General features: G+C 43.8%; 1 protein-coding gene across 1 annotated transcript in view; it reads right to left on the bottom strand.

Moving 5' to 3' along the window:
• Window positions 1–15,661, bottom strand: part of g (adaptor-related protein complex 3, delta 1 subunit-like garnet) — a 580,467-nt gene that overhangs the window by 312,371 nt on the left and 252,435 nt on the right. The window contains exon 12 of the mRNA XM_067141336.2: window positions 15,481–15,629. Within this exon, the coding sequence (XP_066997437.1) occupies window positions 15,481–15,629 (149 nt within the window). The remainder of the gene's footprint in view (window positions 1–15,480; window positions 15,630–15,661) is intronic.

The following is a 15,661-nucleotide window of genomic DNA, read 5'->3' as shown; positions in this document are numbered from 1 at the left end:
TCTGTAAATATTCCTGCCGTCTTAAAATGATGGCACTGATGATGCTAATGATGAACATATGTTCATATCTTAGTACTTTACATTCTCTCCTTGAATAACCAATGCATTCCAGTCTATCAAAAATGTTTGTATCACTTTTTACATTTTGTATTGAGTATCTCTCCCAATATCATCTGTTGAAATTGTGATGAACATATCTGCTGTGACATCAATCCATTTACTACAATAACCACAAATACTGTTGCCTATTTTCTCATTCACTAATGCATTTCATCCACTTGATTTTGCATGAATAATATTGTAGTCACTTAACCAGAATTCTATTATTCTTGTCAATGCACCTCTCTTGTACTAACTGATTTATCTAGTCCCTTTTTTCTAACCTACCACAAAAAACACTGAATTCTAACATGTCCACATTTTGATTGCAAAATGACAGCATTCACTTTGCAGGCAACTGCGTCCTTTAGGATAACTGTCCCACTTGGAGATATGAATGGGGGACCATTTTCCCTACAGAATATTTTACATTTTAGGAGACCATCATTATGCGACCACACAAACCATGCCCTTGGGAGATACAGTGGTGGTTTCTTGTTGCTCCCAGAAATGCAGCAAAATCAACAAAGTTGTACCATATCAGGTTTTATTACCACGTTTATTCAATCTAATCACCCAGTTTACCACACTTGCAACTTCTGTTAACTGCTGCTTTCCACTTCCAATAAACCATTACCTAGAGCACTGGGCACACACCCATCTAATAAGGATGAACTTCCAGCTCGGCTATCAGCTTCACAAGGACAAGCCTTCCCACCACAAAGATCACACAGTTCACAGAGGAAAAGTGAAGAATATGTAGAATAAAAAACATTTAAAATCTTTTCTTTACAATCTGCTTTTTGTCACACTAACACTGACAGATCTTATGGAGACGATGGGATAGGAAAGAGCTAGAAGTGGGAAGTGGCTGTGACTTGAATTAAGGTACAGCCTGGTGTAAAAATGTGATAATATGGAAAACCATAAAACCATCTTCAGGGCTGCCGACAGTGGGGTTTGAACCCACTACCTCCTGAATGCAAGCTGACAGCCATGCAAAACAAACCGCACAGCTACTCGCTCGGTAAAAACATTTTAAATAAGAATATCACCTGCAGAACGAAGTACCCGGTATTGTCATGTTTGTGGCAGGTATCACCCTCCTCACTTTGATGTATACATTATATTACTTTTACGTAATTCCTTACATTTACTAGATGACAGATGGGTGATCTAGGATTGAGTTTCAGTTAATTTTGATGGGTAAACACTGAATTCAAGTGTCTTGCCGGTTCCCTGCTATGGTCATGGAGTAGACCGTACAGCCAACTCACTGAGAGGAACAATCGCTTTGGGCAGACAGATATCCCTTAGGAGGGGGTGAAGGTCAACTCGTTGCAGGAACCCATCAAGCAGGGTCTGTTCAGGGGTTAGAGATGGCTGCAAGAGGCATCTGTACTCCATATTACGTCTAGTAGTGCTGGCAGTAGCTCTAAAATGCCTTTGGGAGTGGTAAATTCATCAAACAGCCTGTACAATGAAATTTGGTGAATCGAGGACTCAGAACCCCCCACCCCCACTAGGCGACTCAGTTCCTGGAGTCCTGGGAGAATTGTGGAAAGTGGACAACCACATGCCACAAAGATAGCAATAATTGTGTTGACTCTCAGAGACAGGGTAGAGGAACTGGTAGGGTATATGGAAATAAAAAGTACAGAAAAAATTGAAGGATGCAGTTTTTACTGAAGTGGAGATGTGAAGGCAACAAATGGTGTTCGTGTTCTTCTTCCTCTTCTTCTCCTTCTTTTATGACCACATAGGATCACTTTAGTCAGTCCGTCCTTCAGGTCTCTTTGAAGGGATTGTTTGGGCTTTGTGGTCCTCCCAGTACTTCTTCAGACGCTCCGAACTTCGTGCCCTATCCTCAGTTAAAAATATGCGTGTTGTTGGTTTGTTTTGTGTAAGGGTAAAGCGGAGGTTTGTATTCTTGAGTTTTGTATTCAATTGTATCTTATTTGTGGTGTCTTCTGTTGTAAGGCCTATTTCCTTCAGATCCTCTCATACTTCTCTGATCCATTTACATCCTGTTCTAAGAAAATCCAGAACAAAACGTGGAAAACATTACCCGATTGGTAACAGAATAATTAAAATGATACTTATATTTGAGAGTGAAACAAAGAATTTTGTACAGGTGTACGCACGTCAGGTGAATAGTGTAGAGGAGAGTCTACAAGAGTTTTGGATGAACTGGAGATGCCTGGAACTAGTAATAACAGAGGAAGGGGATACGAATGCCCGTGTAGCAATAGACAGACGAGGTAAAGAAGAGTTGATTGGTCTATTTGAATATGGAAATAGAGATGTGGAAGGATATCTAATTGACTTTTGTATGAGAAATGGTCTAATTATGGGAAATATGAATTTCAGAAAATAGAACATTCAAAAAATAACTAGAGTGGATGAGGAAAAAGAAAGACTAAAACAATTATTGATCTCGTTTTAATGGAGAGGGAGAAACACAGGCAGCTGGATGATGTCACAGCTATGCAGAGAGAGGATTTAGAAGGAGAGACTTTAGTAGCTGAATTAACACTTTGTAAAATAGGTAAGTTAAGGAGAAAAATGAAGTGAAATTAAAGTAAACAGGGGAAAATTTTCAAGATGATTCATGGAAATTACTTCCCGAAGGACAGTTAAGCAAGAGGGATAGTCCCTAAGAAAACGACAGAGCTAATGAAGACCTTCACATTAATACCAAGGAGTTCAACTGGGGGCTGGAAGCGCTCAGGGGTTCTCTTCTGATGCTGACACCACTTGTATTCGCCAGACTGAGATCATGAACTTATAATTTACTTTTAATTTCTTTATTTTTTAATAAAGTTGTTTTAATAATGTTATTTGCTTTACGTCCCACTAACTACATTTTAAGGTCTTTGGAGACGCCGAGGTGCCGGAATTTAGTCCCGCAGAAGTTCTTTTACGTGCCAGTAAATCTACTGACACGGGGCTGTCGTATTTGAGCACCTTCAAATACCACCGGACTGAGCCAGGATCGAACCTGCCAAGTTGGGGTTAGAAGGCCAGCGCCTTAACCGTCTGAGCCACTCAGCCCAGCTAAGGTTGTTTTAGTGTATTTTTTCTCATAGGCATCCTCCAAGTGGAAGAAGTTAAAAAAAAGAGAGGAATGGAATAATTTAAAAACACAGATTTGTGAAATGTGCACAAGACCCCTGCAGTAGAGTATCGGGTAAAACGAAGATAAGGAGAGATCCTGCTGGAATGATGGGATAAAGGAAACTATAAAAAGGAAGCAAATGGCTTGGAGGAATTGGAAAGGAAGCAGAAAAGCAGTGTAACAGGTCTACTTAACTTCTTCGCTTGTTGCATTCTACCGGCTACTCACCGCTTCTACACGACTCTGTACTTTTACTGTGCACATCACCAACTGAACAGCAACCTACGAAGTTCTCTCATCATAGACATCAAGGACGCCCCTACTACATCCTCGAACCTTCTGATTCAGCGTGCTCCCCTTATTTACCTCCCCACCTCTGTTTGTATATATCGTGCTCTCTCCATCGGAGTTCATGACAGTGTTCGACGGTCGAAGGATGAGGAGGTTCCCTGTCTTAATGGTGAGAGCTGGACTCCCAGTTTGTGGTATCAGCCTTGTGTCCAAGGTAAGAGGATGGACGAGGCTCTAAAAAAATGTTAGATGACAGACTATCTTATACTTTATTGGCAATACCTACTTTGTTTACTACTACTACTACTAACTGGAACTTACAAATATTGTTACGTGTTCAAGCGACAGTCAGCCTTGTCACAGCCCCTTCGGTATTACCTGCAAGGGGATGACTAAAGGCTAGGTCACACTTGGCGATTTTACAGCAGCGAATCAGCTAGCAACGAGTACTCGCTGTTTAAATCGCTCAGTGTGATTAAAAAAGTCGCTACTCGCCGTAAGCCAAGCGAGAAGGAAAATCGCTGCGAGAAGAGTTCGACATGTTTAACTTTTCTCGCTGCTAGCTAGTCACATGATCATCACGCAGCGACTCATCGCCTTGTGTGACAGTGTAATCGCTGATACAGGAAGTGCACAGTAGCGAGAAGTTTTAGCTAAAAACAACTTATAAATATATTTTCCAGTGTTATCATTTAAAATGAGTAATATAATGTGGTCAGGTGATCAGATAATACCATTTCTGGAGGTTTTACGGAAGTATGAGGCCCTGTGGGACGTTTCGACCTGTGATTACATGAAAGGAGATTGTACAGACAGTGCCTATTCTAAAATTATCAGTGAATTAAACGAGTTGGGATTTATGGTTACACTAGACGAGGTTAAGAAGCAGATAAAAAAACCTGAAAGACGCATACAGAGCAGACATTAGGCTGTCACCACTTACCAAGCATCGTAGTGTTATTTCCAATTTTGTCCTGCATGAGATTGCCATACGCAATTTCGTATTTTGCTTTACAATAAGTGGTGTAATCATTTGAAGCAAGTCATCGAATTTGCGAGGGCTCATTCTTACAACATTGCGGTATGCTTTCGGATCTTCTGCAGAAAGCTCTTGCATTAGTCTGTTGGACGCTCCAAGCTGACCTCTCCTTTTTATCCAGTCTCTCACCCATTTAAGTTTTCTTGATTCTTTCGTCAACACTATCAATAATTTGCGACTGACCTCATGCACTCGTAAGTCTCAACAAACATCTTATAACATTACACCGCAATCCAACACATGACATTATTATAAAACACCACGAAAATTACACAAAATTCAGCAAACTAGACTACTGAAATGCAGAAACACAATGTTATCGCTTCTTGTACCTCTATATACTACCTTGCTCGAGTCTTTGTAATGTGACAAAAATTCTCGTAGCGATTTTACTATCAGCGAGAACTCGCAGCTAGAACTAGCGACGAGAATATCGCCAAAGCGTCCTATTTTTAAGATTTATTAACTTAGCACTACAATTACAGATTTACACACACACAGACGATAGCCGAGATTACAAGTTACACAAGTACACGGTTACACACCTACACGGTTCGCGCTCTCACTCTTAGTTTCTCATGTCCCATCTACAATGACACACACACACACACACACACACACACACACACACACACACACACAGAGTCATCGATTATTTACAGTACACTCTCTCAGCCACTCAGTCACACTCGTTAGTGCTGTCACGGTCCACAGCCTACACGTCAGTCTCACAGGTCGCGATAGTATCCGCTGTTCACTCAATCCGTCGAACCCTGTTCGCAGCCCGCACACGTCGGCACCTGGTGTTCCCTTCGCGCTGCTCCAGAACACTCCAGGTTCTCCTCCAGCAGCCAGCCTCAAGGGGGAGAGAGAGAGAGAGAGAGAGAGACACACACACACACACACACACACACACACACACACACACACACACACACACACACACACACACGACATCTGGGAAACTGGAACGAGTCCTCGGCTCCAACAGGCAGATACTCCATCAGGCTGAAATCTCAGCCCAGATTATCACTGTCTGCGCTCTTCGCTAATTCACACCAACGAACTCCATCTCGCTCTCGCTTACTCACTCTCACTGTCACTCCAAGTTACTCCTCTCCTTACATACCTGCTCTGGGCCTTCCAGAACAGTCCGGTTGCTAGATGTATCCAGGAACCTCGCGAGATAGAAGACTCCAGATTAATAGTCGAGTAATTTCCGTCGTCCTTTGCTGTGGGACCACGGACGGAGGCGAGAGGGCCGGCCTAGCACCAAGTGTTGCTCGTGATTGGCGCGCTCGAGCATAAGGGGGGTGGGGCCGATATGACGACGCCCCCGGCGCGTAGCGACTTGGCATGGCGGACGCTATAACCATTACAATACCATTTCTGGAGGTTGTACGGAAGTATGAGGTCCTGTGGACGTTTCGACCTGTGATTACATGAAACAGTGCTTATTCTAACATTATCAGTGAATTAAACGAGTTGGGATTTACGGTTACCCTAGATGACGTGAAGAAGCAGATTAAAAAACCTAAAAACGCATACAGAGCAGACATTAAGCTGTCACCACTTACCAAGCATCGTAGTGTTATTTCCAATTTTGTCCTGCATGAGATCGCCATACGCAATTTCGTATTTTGCTTTACAATAAGTGGTGTAATCATTTCAAGCAAGTCATCGAATCTGAGAGGGCTCATTCTTACAACATTGCGGTACGCTTTTGGATCTTCTGCAGAAAGCTCTTGCATTAGTCTATTGGACGCTCCAAGCTGACCTCTCCTTTCTATCCAGTCTCTCACCCATTTAAGTTTTCTTGATTCTTTCGTCAAAACTATCAATAATTCGCGACTGACCTCATGCACTTATAAGTCTCAACAAACGTCTTATAACATTACACCGCAATCCAACACATGACATTATTATAAAACACCACGAAAATTACATAAAACTCAGCAAACTAGACTACTGAAACACAGAAACACAATGTTATTGCTTCTTGTACTTCTATATACTGTCTCACTTGAGTCTTTGTAATGTGACAAATTCTCGTAGCGATTTTACTATCAGCGAGAATTCACAGCTAGATCTAGCAATGAGAATATCGCCAAGTGTGACCTAGGCTTAAGCCAGCTCGGGGAACTTCCCAGCCCACCCGAGGACATGCCACGGCCCTTCCTCTATTGTTCCCTGCATCTAGTTTCTACATGCGATTTCTGAAGGATACGATAGGAAAGTTCGATCTCCAGCCGAACCCTGAATGTTCTAGCAGCCCAACATCGAGGTATAAATACAAGGCCCCTGTGAGCGAGTGGTTGTTGTGTCAGAAAGACCAGTGAGTAGACGGGCTGGAGACGACGGAACGGAAGACGTACTACCTGACAGACCTGTGTGCATGTGTATTTCAGTGGACTGAGGATCGCTGTGAGCCAGCGAGGAAACCCGCTATCGTGAGTGCATGGCTAAATGGACCTGTGTTAATGTTCGCAGTTGTATCGTCCTGCTGTTGAATACTGTTGCGGTGTTTAGTTGTTCGCTGCATGTGACTGTGTGAATTACTGGCCTATCTGTGGAGTTGAATCAACGAACAGTCGTGTGTCGAGTGGCCCGCAGCCCTGTGTTCAGATCCAGCGGTCTACACACAGCTGCTATATGAGGTGACTGGACTTGGGAAGTGAAAGTAAGGATTAAATGTCCCCAGTTCCCAGGTAGAGTAATGGGCTGGACCACCTGCTGCACCATAAGGAAGAGCAATTTGTAAATGGACGGTAATTAGTAAATGCAGCCATTCACATCTGATCAGAATAGTGTGTGTGTGTGTGTGGCTGTGTGTGTGTGTGTGTGCGCGCGCGCGCGCGCTCATTTATTGGGTCATCCTGAAATAAATAAGAGTAATGAAACAAACGAAGTTTTATTTGTAACAAAGTGGTGTCAAAAGTTAGAATAGATCCTATGTGCAATATATCATTGTAATCAGCGTGAATCAGCGGAGCAGATACGGCAGGCTTCGACCGCCACCGGGAACATTCCAACATGCCGGTGTATAGTGAATGCACACTCGTGTAAATCTTTTTTCACGTTTCTTTAATTACTGCATGCCAGTTGAGACCAGAGGCCTCACGAAAATGGAGCCACAGTTAAATGCGCTCTTTGATATGATGATAAAGATGGGGGAAGATGGAAGAAAATCAAAACAAGATGAAGAAAATGGAAGAAAGTCAAAAGAAGACAGAAGGAGGCCAGAAAATGATGGAGAACATTAAAGAAGGCCAGAAGAAGGTAGAAAACGTACAGAGACAGATCGAGCAGGGTACTGCAAGATAAAGGATGTTCCGCAGGCAGAGATAACTAAAGTGAAAGACGAACTTGAAGTAAAGATAGGGATGGTTGACGAGAAAATAGCTACAGTCGATCAAAAATTCAAGGCTGTATGCCAGGACCTAAAGCGAGAAGTCATCCAGCTACGCGATGATGTATGAGACGGGACCTATGTGGAGGGGCCATCGTCTGCAGTTTGCACCTGCAGCAGATAGAGGCGGCCTGTTCTGCTAACCACTGGAGTGAAGGGGACAAAGCTACAGCCCTTGTCGTGTCTCTGAGAGGGGAAACCCTCGATGTACTACAGGTGTAACCAGAAGGCGCTCAAAACAACTACACCACGCTAGTAGCCCACATGGACACCCATTACGGAGATCGCCACCTACAACAGGTGTACCACACCCAGCTTCGAACCAGAACTCAAAGGCGTACGGAGACACTCCGGGAATCGAGACAGATGTCGCCCATCTCGTTCGCCTGGCCAACTCGTCAAGCACCAGAAGAGTTTCTCGAACATGTTGGTAGGCAGACCTTCATAGATGGATTATGTGACCCAGATACTCAAGAGGCCCTTCGCCTCACCCGCCACAAACCCTACAGTAGGAGCTCTTGGCCACGTGTTGGAGTTTGAGGCCACGAAACAGGCATCGAGACTACAAACAAGGGTGCGCCGCCTGGAAGTGGACAAAACTCCACGGTCGCAGGACGACAAGTCCCTGACCAATTTCCTTGAAGCCACGTGAAAGTTCTATGAAGCCCAGCGGAACCCAGCGAACAAGGCAATGAAACAACGCTTGAGCCATCATGTACCTCAAAGACCTCTCACCTGTTGGAACTGTGGTACCAAGGGCCATATAAGCCACAATTGCGAAGACTGCCGAAGATGAAAGCCTCCATCTGACATCCCGACAGCTGAGAAATACACCAGTCAGGGAAACAACTATTAACCAGCCTTAGGAGGCGAAGGTTGGCTCAGGAAAGTCGTCAAGCCCCAGCAACCCATGCCCATGTAACAAGACTGCGATCAGATAGTAGCAGCCTAATGGCAGACTGAGTCGACGGGATAGTGCGGAGCATGCTGATTGACACTGGAGCAACGAGAACCATCGTGAAGCCAACAGTTGCACAATAGTGGGGAATTCGACCCCTGCCTGGCTAATGCCACAGGAGAAACGACGCCTGTCCATGGAGAGACAGTGATGGAATTCTCCATAGAGCGGTGGACAGTGAAGCACCGGGTTCTCGTTGCGGTCATCGTGGTTGAGATAATTATCGGACTCTACTTTCTGAACGAACATTAAATTTTCCTGGATATGAGCGCCAACACGCTTTGGTACGCGCTTAAAGAAATTGCCAGGTGACCAGCGCGGAAAAGCGCTGCTTGACGCCAGGTTAAGCTGCGAGAGCACCTGACCATCCCAGCAAGAACCGAGGTGGACGTGGATGGAGCTTCTGGAGGTTTGACGGCCACTGTGGAGTCGGAATGTCAGAATGTTCAAACAAAGGGATTACTGTTCGCCAAAACCTTGATCAGCACTTGTCATCAGCCTTATGTTCGACTGACCAATTTGAATGACTACGACATCGGTATCCATCATGGTAAAACACACCGAGTTTGTGAGCACATTGTATAGATTGGTTGCCCATAAGCCATGGAGTCGGATCGGCCAGACACAGGAGCGAGAGCAGGGCAGAACGTGCCAGAGACCTTGCAGAAGGTGTATGAAAAATCAACCGACAACCTAGACCGCAGGCAACGAGAGAAGCTGGAAGACCTACTGCTGGAGTATCAAGACGTCCTCTCCCTGGACAGCAATGATTTCGGCCAGACGAAACTCGTACAACTTCGGATTGATGTGAGTGACAGTGCACCGATCAAGGCTCCGTTTTGACGAGTTCCGCTCACGAAGCAACATGAAGTAGATCAGATGGTCGAAGAAATGAAAGACCCAAAAATAACAGAACCCTCAGAAAGCCCTTGGAGCTCTCCGGTAGTATTGGTGAAGTATTCTGTGCCGACTACAGAAGAGAGCTACCCAATACCCCGGATTGATGACACTCTGGATACGATATCAGGGTAGAAGTGGTTCTCTATGCTGGATCTGAAGGGTGGCTACTGGCAAGTAGAGATTCACCCTGAAGACCGAGAGAAGACTGCATTTTAATTTGGTCATGGTCTCTGGCAGTTCAAGGTAACGCCATTCAGATTGTGCAATGCCCTGGCAACTTTCGAAAGGCTGATGGAGACTGTGCTGAGATTGTTGCAGTGGAAGACGTGCCTGATGTACCTGGATGATGTCATTGTTCTCGGAAGCACCTTCAATGAACACCTGAGGAATATGAGGGAGATTCTGGGAAAATTGAGAGCAGCCCAGCTAAGGCTGAGCCCGAAGAAATGCCAGCTCTTGAGGAAGGAAGTAAAGTACCTTGGCCATATCGTCTCTGAGGAAGGAGTCCGAGCGGATCCTGAGAAAACCATGACAGTGAGGGAGTGGCCAGAACCTAAGGACAAATCTCAACTTCGAAGCTTCCTGGGCCTCTGCTCCTACTAACATAGATTCGTCAGGGAATTTGCCAATATTGCCAAGCCGTTGCATCGTGTTACGGAAAATGACGAACGGTTCACCTGGACAGAGGAATGCCAAAGGCTTTTGACCACCTGAAGTATGCACTATGTACAGCACCGGTAATAGTATATCCCACACCTGGGGTGAAATTTTTGCTCGACACGGACGCCAGCGAATTTGGTACTGCAGGCGAGTTCCACCTCAGGTCGTGGACAACAATGAGCGGGTAGTGGCATACTTCAGTGAGGCCCTCTGCAAACCGGAAAGAAATTACTGTGTCATCCGGAAAGAGTTGCTGGCCATTGTGAAGATCATGAAGCATTTCCATACGTACCTGTATGGCCAAGAATTCCTCATCAGAACTGACCCTGTATCACTCAGGTGGTTTCTAAATTTCAAGAACCCGGAAGGACAGCTCACACGATGGCTGGAGAGACCGCAGCAGTACAACTATGTGATCTAACACTGCAAGGGTCACCTACATTTCAACGCCGACGCTCTGCCTCGAAGGCCTTGTCCCGAAGGCTGCACGTTCTGCTCCAAGAGGGAAGGAGAACACGATATTCCCTGCCGAAGGACCATGGTAGAGTTCAAGGGAAGCTGGAGTCGTGAAGCCAGGATCAATGCGCAGAGGGATGACGAGGACATAGGACTGCTGGCTGAGTGGAAGAAAGCCTGCGTACCAAGGCCTGGATGGATAAACGTCAGTGACCTCAGCTCCAAAACTAAGTTGTACTGCTCGCAATGGGACTCCGATGACCAGGGATGGATTGCTAAACCGCATCTGGAAAAGAAGTCGCGGGTAGACTCTCCGGGAGCAGATGGTTGTCCCACGCAGTATGACAGCGGAAGTCCTGAAAGAAGTTCATGGTGGAGCTTCAGAAGGACACCTTGGAATCCCTGGAAAAGGTTCGAGAGGGGTTCTACTGGGTAGGGTGCCAATCAGATGTGGAAGACTTCTGCACTAGATGCCACGAGTGTGCTGCCAGCAAGGGACCAAGCCGGAGATGTAAAGGCTGAATGAAGACTTACAACGGGCATGCCCCTCATGAGAGTGGCAATTGATGTGGCCGGACCATTCCCTACCAGTGACACGGAAAATCATGATATACTCGTCGTCACTGACTATTTTGCAAAGTGGCCAGCGGTGTATGCGCTTCCGAAATAGGAGGCAACTACGGTGGCGGAAACCCTCGTGAACGACTTCATCAGTATATACGGCATACCATTGGAGCTACATTCCAATCAGGGATGGAACTTCGAGTCAGCCGACTTCCATATTCTATGCCATTTGTTGGATATCCGGAAGACCAGAACCATGCCTCTACATCCCCATTACAGGATATTAGAATTATTCCGTATTGACGGTTTTCACTTTGCAAAGGAAATGTGTGCCCTATTCAGTACATACACACATACATTGAATAGGACACACATTTCCTTTGTAAAGTCTACATCCCCAATCAGACAAAATGGTGGAACAATTCAATAGGACCATTGAGAATCACCTGCGAATAGTCATCAGCGGACATCAGAGAGACTGGGATCGTCGTCTTCCCCTGTTCCTCTTAGCGTACTGGTCTGCAGTGCACAAGCCCACTGGATGCACACCAGCATGGACGTTGTTTGGGAGAAAACTGCACCTCCCGGTGTATTTAGCGTTCGGTCGACCTGACTATATTTCTGCCCCTACCGACCAGTACTGCCTCGATCTAGCAAGGAAACTGGAGGATGTACACGACGCTGTCCGGAAGAGATCGAGAATAGAGAGCGACCGAATAAAGGCACGATACGACCAATGAGTGGACGCTACCGGATATCAGGAGGAAGACCTGGTATGGCTGTATAATCCCATAAGGAAGAGAGGTTTGTCCCCAAAACTCCAGTCACATGGGAAGGCCCTTACCGCGTTGTCAAAATAAATGACGTCATCTATCGCATACAATGGAGCCCGAGAAACAAGATGAAGGTGGTGCATCTGGACCGATTGGCGCCTTACTGTGGAGCAGCTGAAGAAAGTAACTGACTAGGACGATCAGCTCCCGAAAGGGGATGATGTTACGTGCTCAAGCGAGGATAAATTGACCTGTGTTAATGTTCAATGTTGTATCGTCCTGCTGTTGAATATTGTTGAGCTGTTTAGTTGTTTGCTGCATGTGACTATGTGAATTACAGGACTATCTGTGGAGTCGAACTAACGAACAGTCGTCGTGTCGAGTGGCCAGTAGCCCTGTGTTCAGATCCAACGGTCTACACACAGCTGCTGTATGAGGTGACTGGACTTGGAGAAGTGAAATTAAGGATTAAGTGCCCCCAGTCAGCAGGTAGAGTAATGGGCTGGACCACCTGCTGCGCCATAAGGAAGAGCAATTTGTAAATAGACAGGAATTAGTAAGTGCGGCCATTCATAGCTGATTACAACTGTGTGTATGTATATAAGTGTGTGTGTGTGTGCGCGCGCGCGCGCGCGCGCGCACATTTATTGGGTCATCCTGAAATAAATTACAGTAATGAAACAGACTAAGTTTTTTTGTAACAATATTTAACCTTGCTTGTTCAGTTGAGTATGTTGCTGAACTTAAAGTACTAATGCAGTCATGACTAGACTTTTCTAGTATTGTGAACTTAATTATTTTTCTTTGTAAAATCAAGTAGTATTATAAACTCTCCCCCTGTGTTTAATGAAGTATTGTGTGCCACATTTTGTATGTACGGTGGCTCTAGAAACTCAAGGAGTTTATACTCCTAACTTCCGGTGAGCGCTATCTTGAACATGTGTTAGCATTTATTGCTTTATCTTGAAGGCAATCTTATTGTACATGCTTCCCTTTTCTTTGATATTGTTGTAAAAATCTGTATTTATACTATTATGTATTCTCTAGTCAAAATTTGCTCCTCGCTCTAATTCACTTATGCTTTGGGAGAGCATGTTTATACTTTGTATAAACAAGAAATTTTACTATGTATTTTAAGGGATAATTTTTCTGTTTCGTATCATACGTCATGCAACTTGCGTTCATCTAGTTGTTCATCCAAAAATCTTTTGGGTGCTATTTATAAATATTTCTATGCGATAAATTTGCATACAAAATTATTCCTGTATGTACCTGAAGCTTGTCGTAACTACAAAGACACACACAGGAGATGCTGCCAATTGTGTACACTGTTTTATTTACAAACTAGCTGACGTACCCGTGCTTCGCTACGTAATTCTCAGAAAGACTGACTTTGTGGCTTTCTTAACTGAAGTCAACACAGATCATTACAGGAACGTCAGTAGGAAAGTAGCGATTAAAAGCAATGTTATCATATAAAAAACTCAATTAAATGAAAAATTGCACATTATCTTATTTTTAACAAATAGTACTACGGTGCCAGTCTAACAGTCCAAAGTTCCAGAACTGGAATGACCAGGCCGCAGACAGCCGTGAACACTCATCTGCCATTATTCCGTTAAATATGCACACTGCTCATTCCAACCAGTGCCTCAGAATGGGGATTGAATAGCTTGAATACTATGATGAACCAGTGTGTTATGTACCAGTAATGTCAGAAAATGTATGAACCAGAGCAATGGCATGCTAAAGAAGAAAGTTATCTAACTCCCCAGCTACTTCCCGCCAATATTTAGGCAGACTGTTACACTCTGTACGACCGAGCGATTTGGCCGTGTGGTTAGGGATTCGAACCCCACCCTCGGCAGCCCTGAAGATGGTATTCCGTGATTTCCCATTTTCACACCAGGAACCAAGTACCTTAATTAAGGCCAAGGCCGCTTCCTTCATACTCCTAGCCCTTTCCTATCCCATCGTCGCAATAAGATATCTGTGTCGGTGCGACGTAGAGCAAATTTTAAAAAATTACTCTGTACGCAGCAGTAATCCTATCTATCGGAGACAAGTGGCAACAGAAGACACAAAGCACATCAAAACAGACAATGGTCAATGTAATGTTATTGTTGATAAATTTTATGAGTTTCCTATATTGTAGGCCTTAACATTTGGTTTTCTTTCGACTCTGTGATATTAGGGCATCTTATAAAATTATTTATAGCGTAGACTGTAGTTCCGTATTCTCCAACTTAACATACCGATTTTCATTAAATCCTTTTTACCCATTTTCTCGTGATTAGGCACTGATATGGACATAGTAACAAAAATCCACATTTATGAATATCTCTGTGATCATAGCCGGTACAGTAACAATGTATAAGACATAAATGATCGGAAATTTAATACTACATAACTTTAGTTATATAGTATTTATCGATACGACTACTAATAACATAATTATTTGGGAATTACATTTTAGGCCTTCCCCTAAACTACCATTTCACTCAGCGTGAATAAAATTATTTATGACCTAGATTAGAGCGACTTATTCCCTGACTTTGCATACCGATTTTCATTAAGATAGGACCACTAATAACAAATATTTGGGAATTCCATTTTAGACTTTTCCTTAAACTATTTTTTTCTCAGCGTGAATACAATTATTTATGGCCTAGATTGTAGCGACTTATTCCCCAACTTCACCTACTGATTTTCGTTAAGATACGACCGTCAATAATATAAATATTTGAGAATTAAATTTTAGGCCTTCCCCTAAACTAATCAGCGTGAATCAAATTATTTTTGGCCTAGATTGTAGCGACTTATTCCCTGACTCTGCATACCGATTTTCATTAAATTCTCTTCAGCTGTTTTCTCATGATGCGTGTACCTACCTACATACATACATAAATTACGGAAAAGTAAAAAGTACATTTCCTTGTTACTGTGTACACAACTGATACAGAAATACCATCCTTTTTAAATTCTGAGCAATGTACAGACAAAACTCTTATTTTATATATATATACAGTGCGCACACACACACACACACGCACACACACACTAATGAACTGCTATCTTGAACAAAACACTGCTAAGAAGAACTAGTCCCTAATGTCTTTCATGCTTTGGGGACAATGTTTACATTATCTGTCAGCTGAGGAGAAACAAGAAATTAATATCCTTACAGTAAGGTGTAAACATGGTATGAATTACCATTCAAAGTTTGTGATGTACTGATAATTATTTTGTGAACAGATCTGAATAATCTTGGACAACAGCTCATCTCGATATGTGGTACCCTCAGCCTTATCCATGTGTATCATCAACTTCTTCACAATTTCCATTAAATTCTTCTTTGAGACCTAAGAAAAGAACAAAAATTACCAAGCATTAA

Source organism: Anabrus simplex, chromosome 2 (genome assembly GCF_040414725.1).
Source record: "Anabrus simplex isolate iqAnaSimp1 chromosome 2, ASM4041472v1, whole genome shotgun sequence".
NCBI classification, from domain to species: Eukaryota; Metazoa; Arthropoda; class Insecta; order Orthoptera; family Tettigoniidae; genus Anabrus; species Anabrus simplex.
The sequence above is the reverse complement of the archived record's forward strand: the minus strand, read 5'-3'. Positions and strand labels throughout refer to the sequence as shown.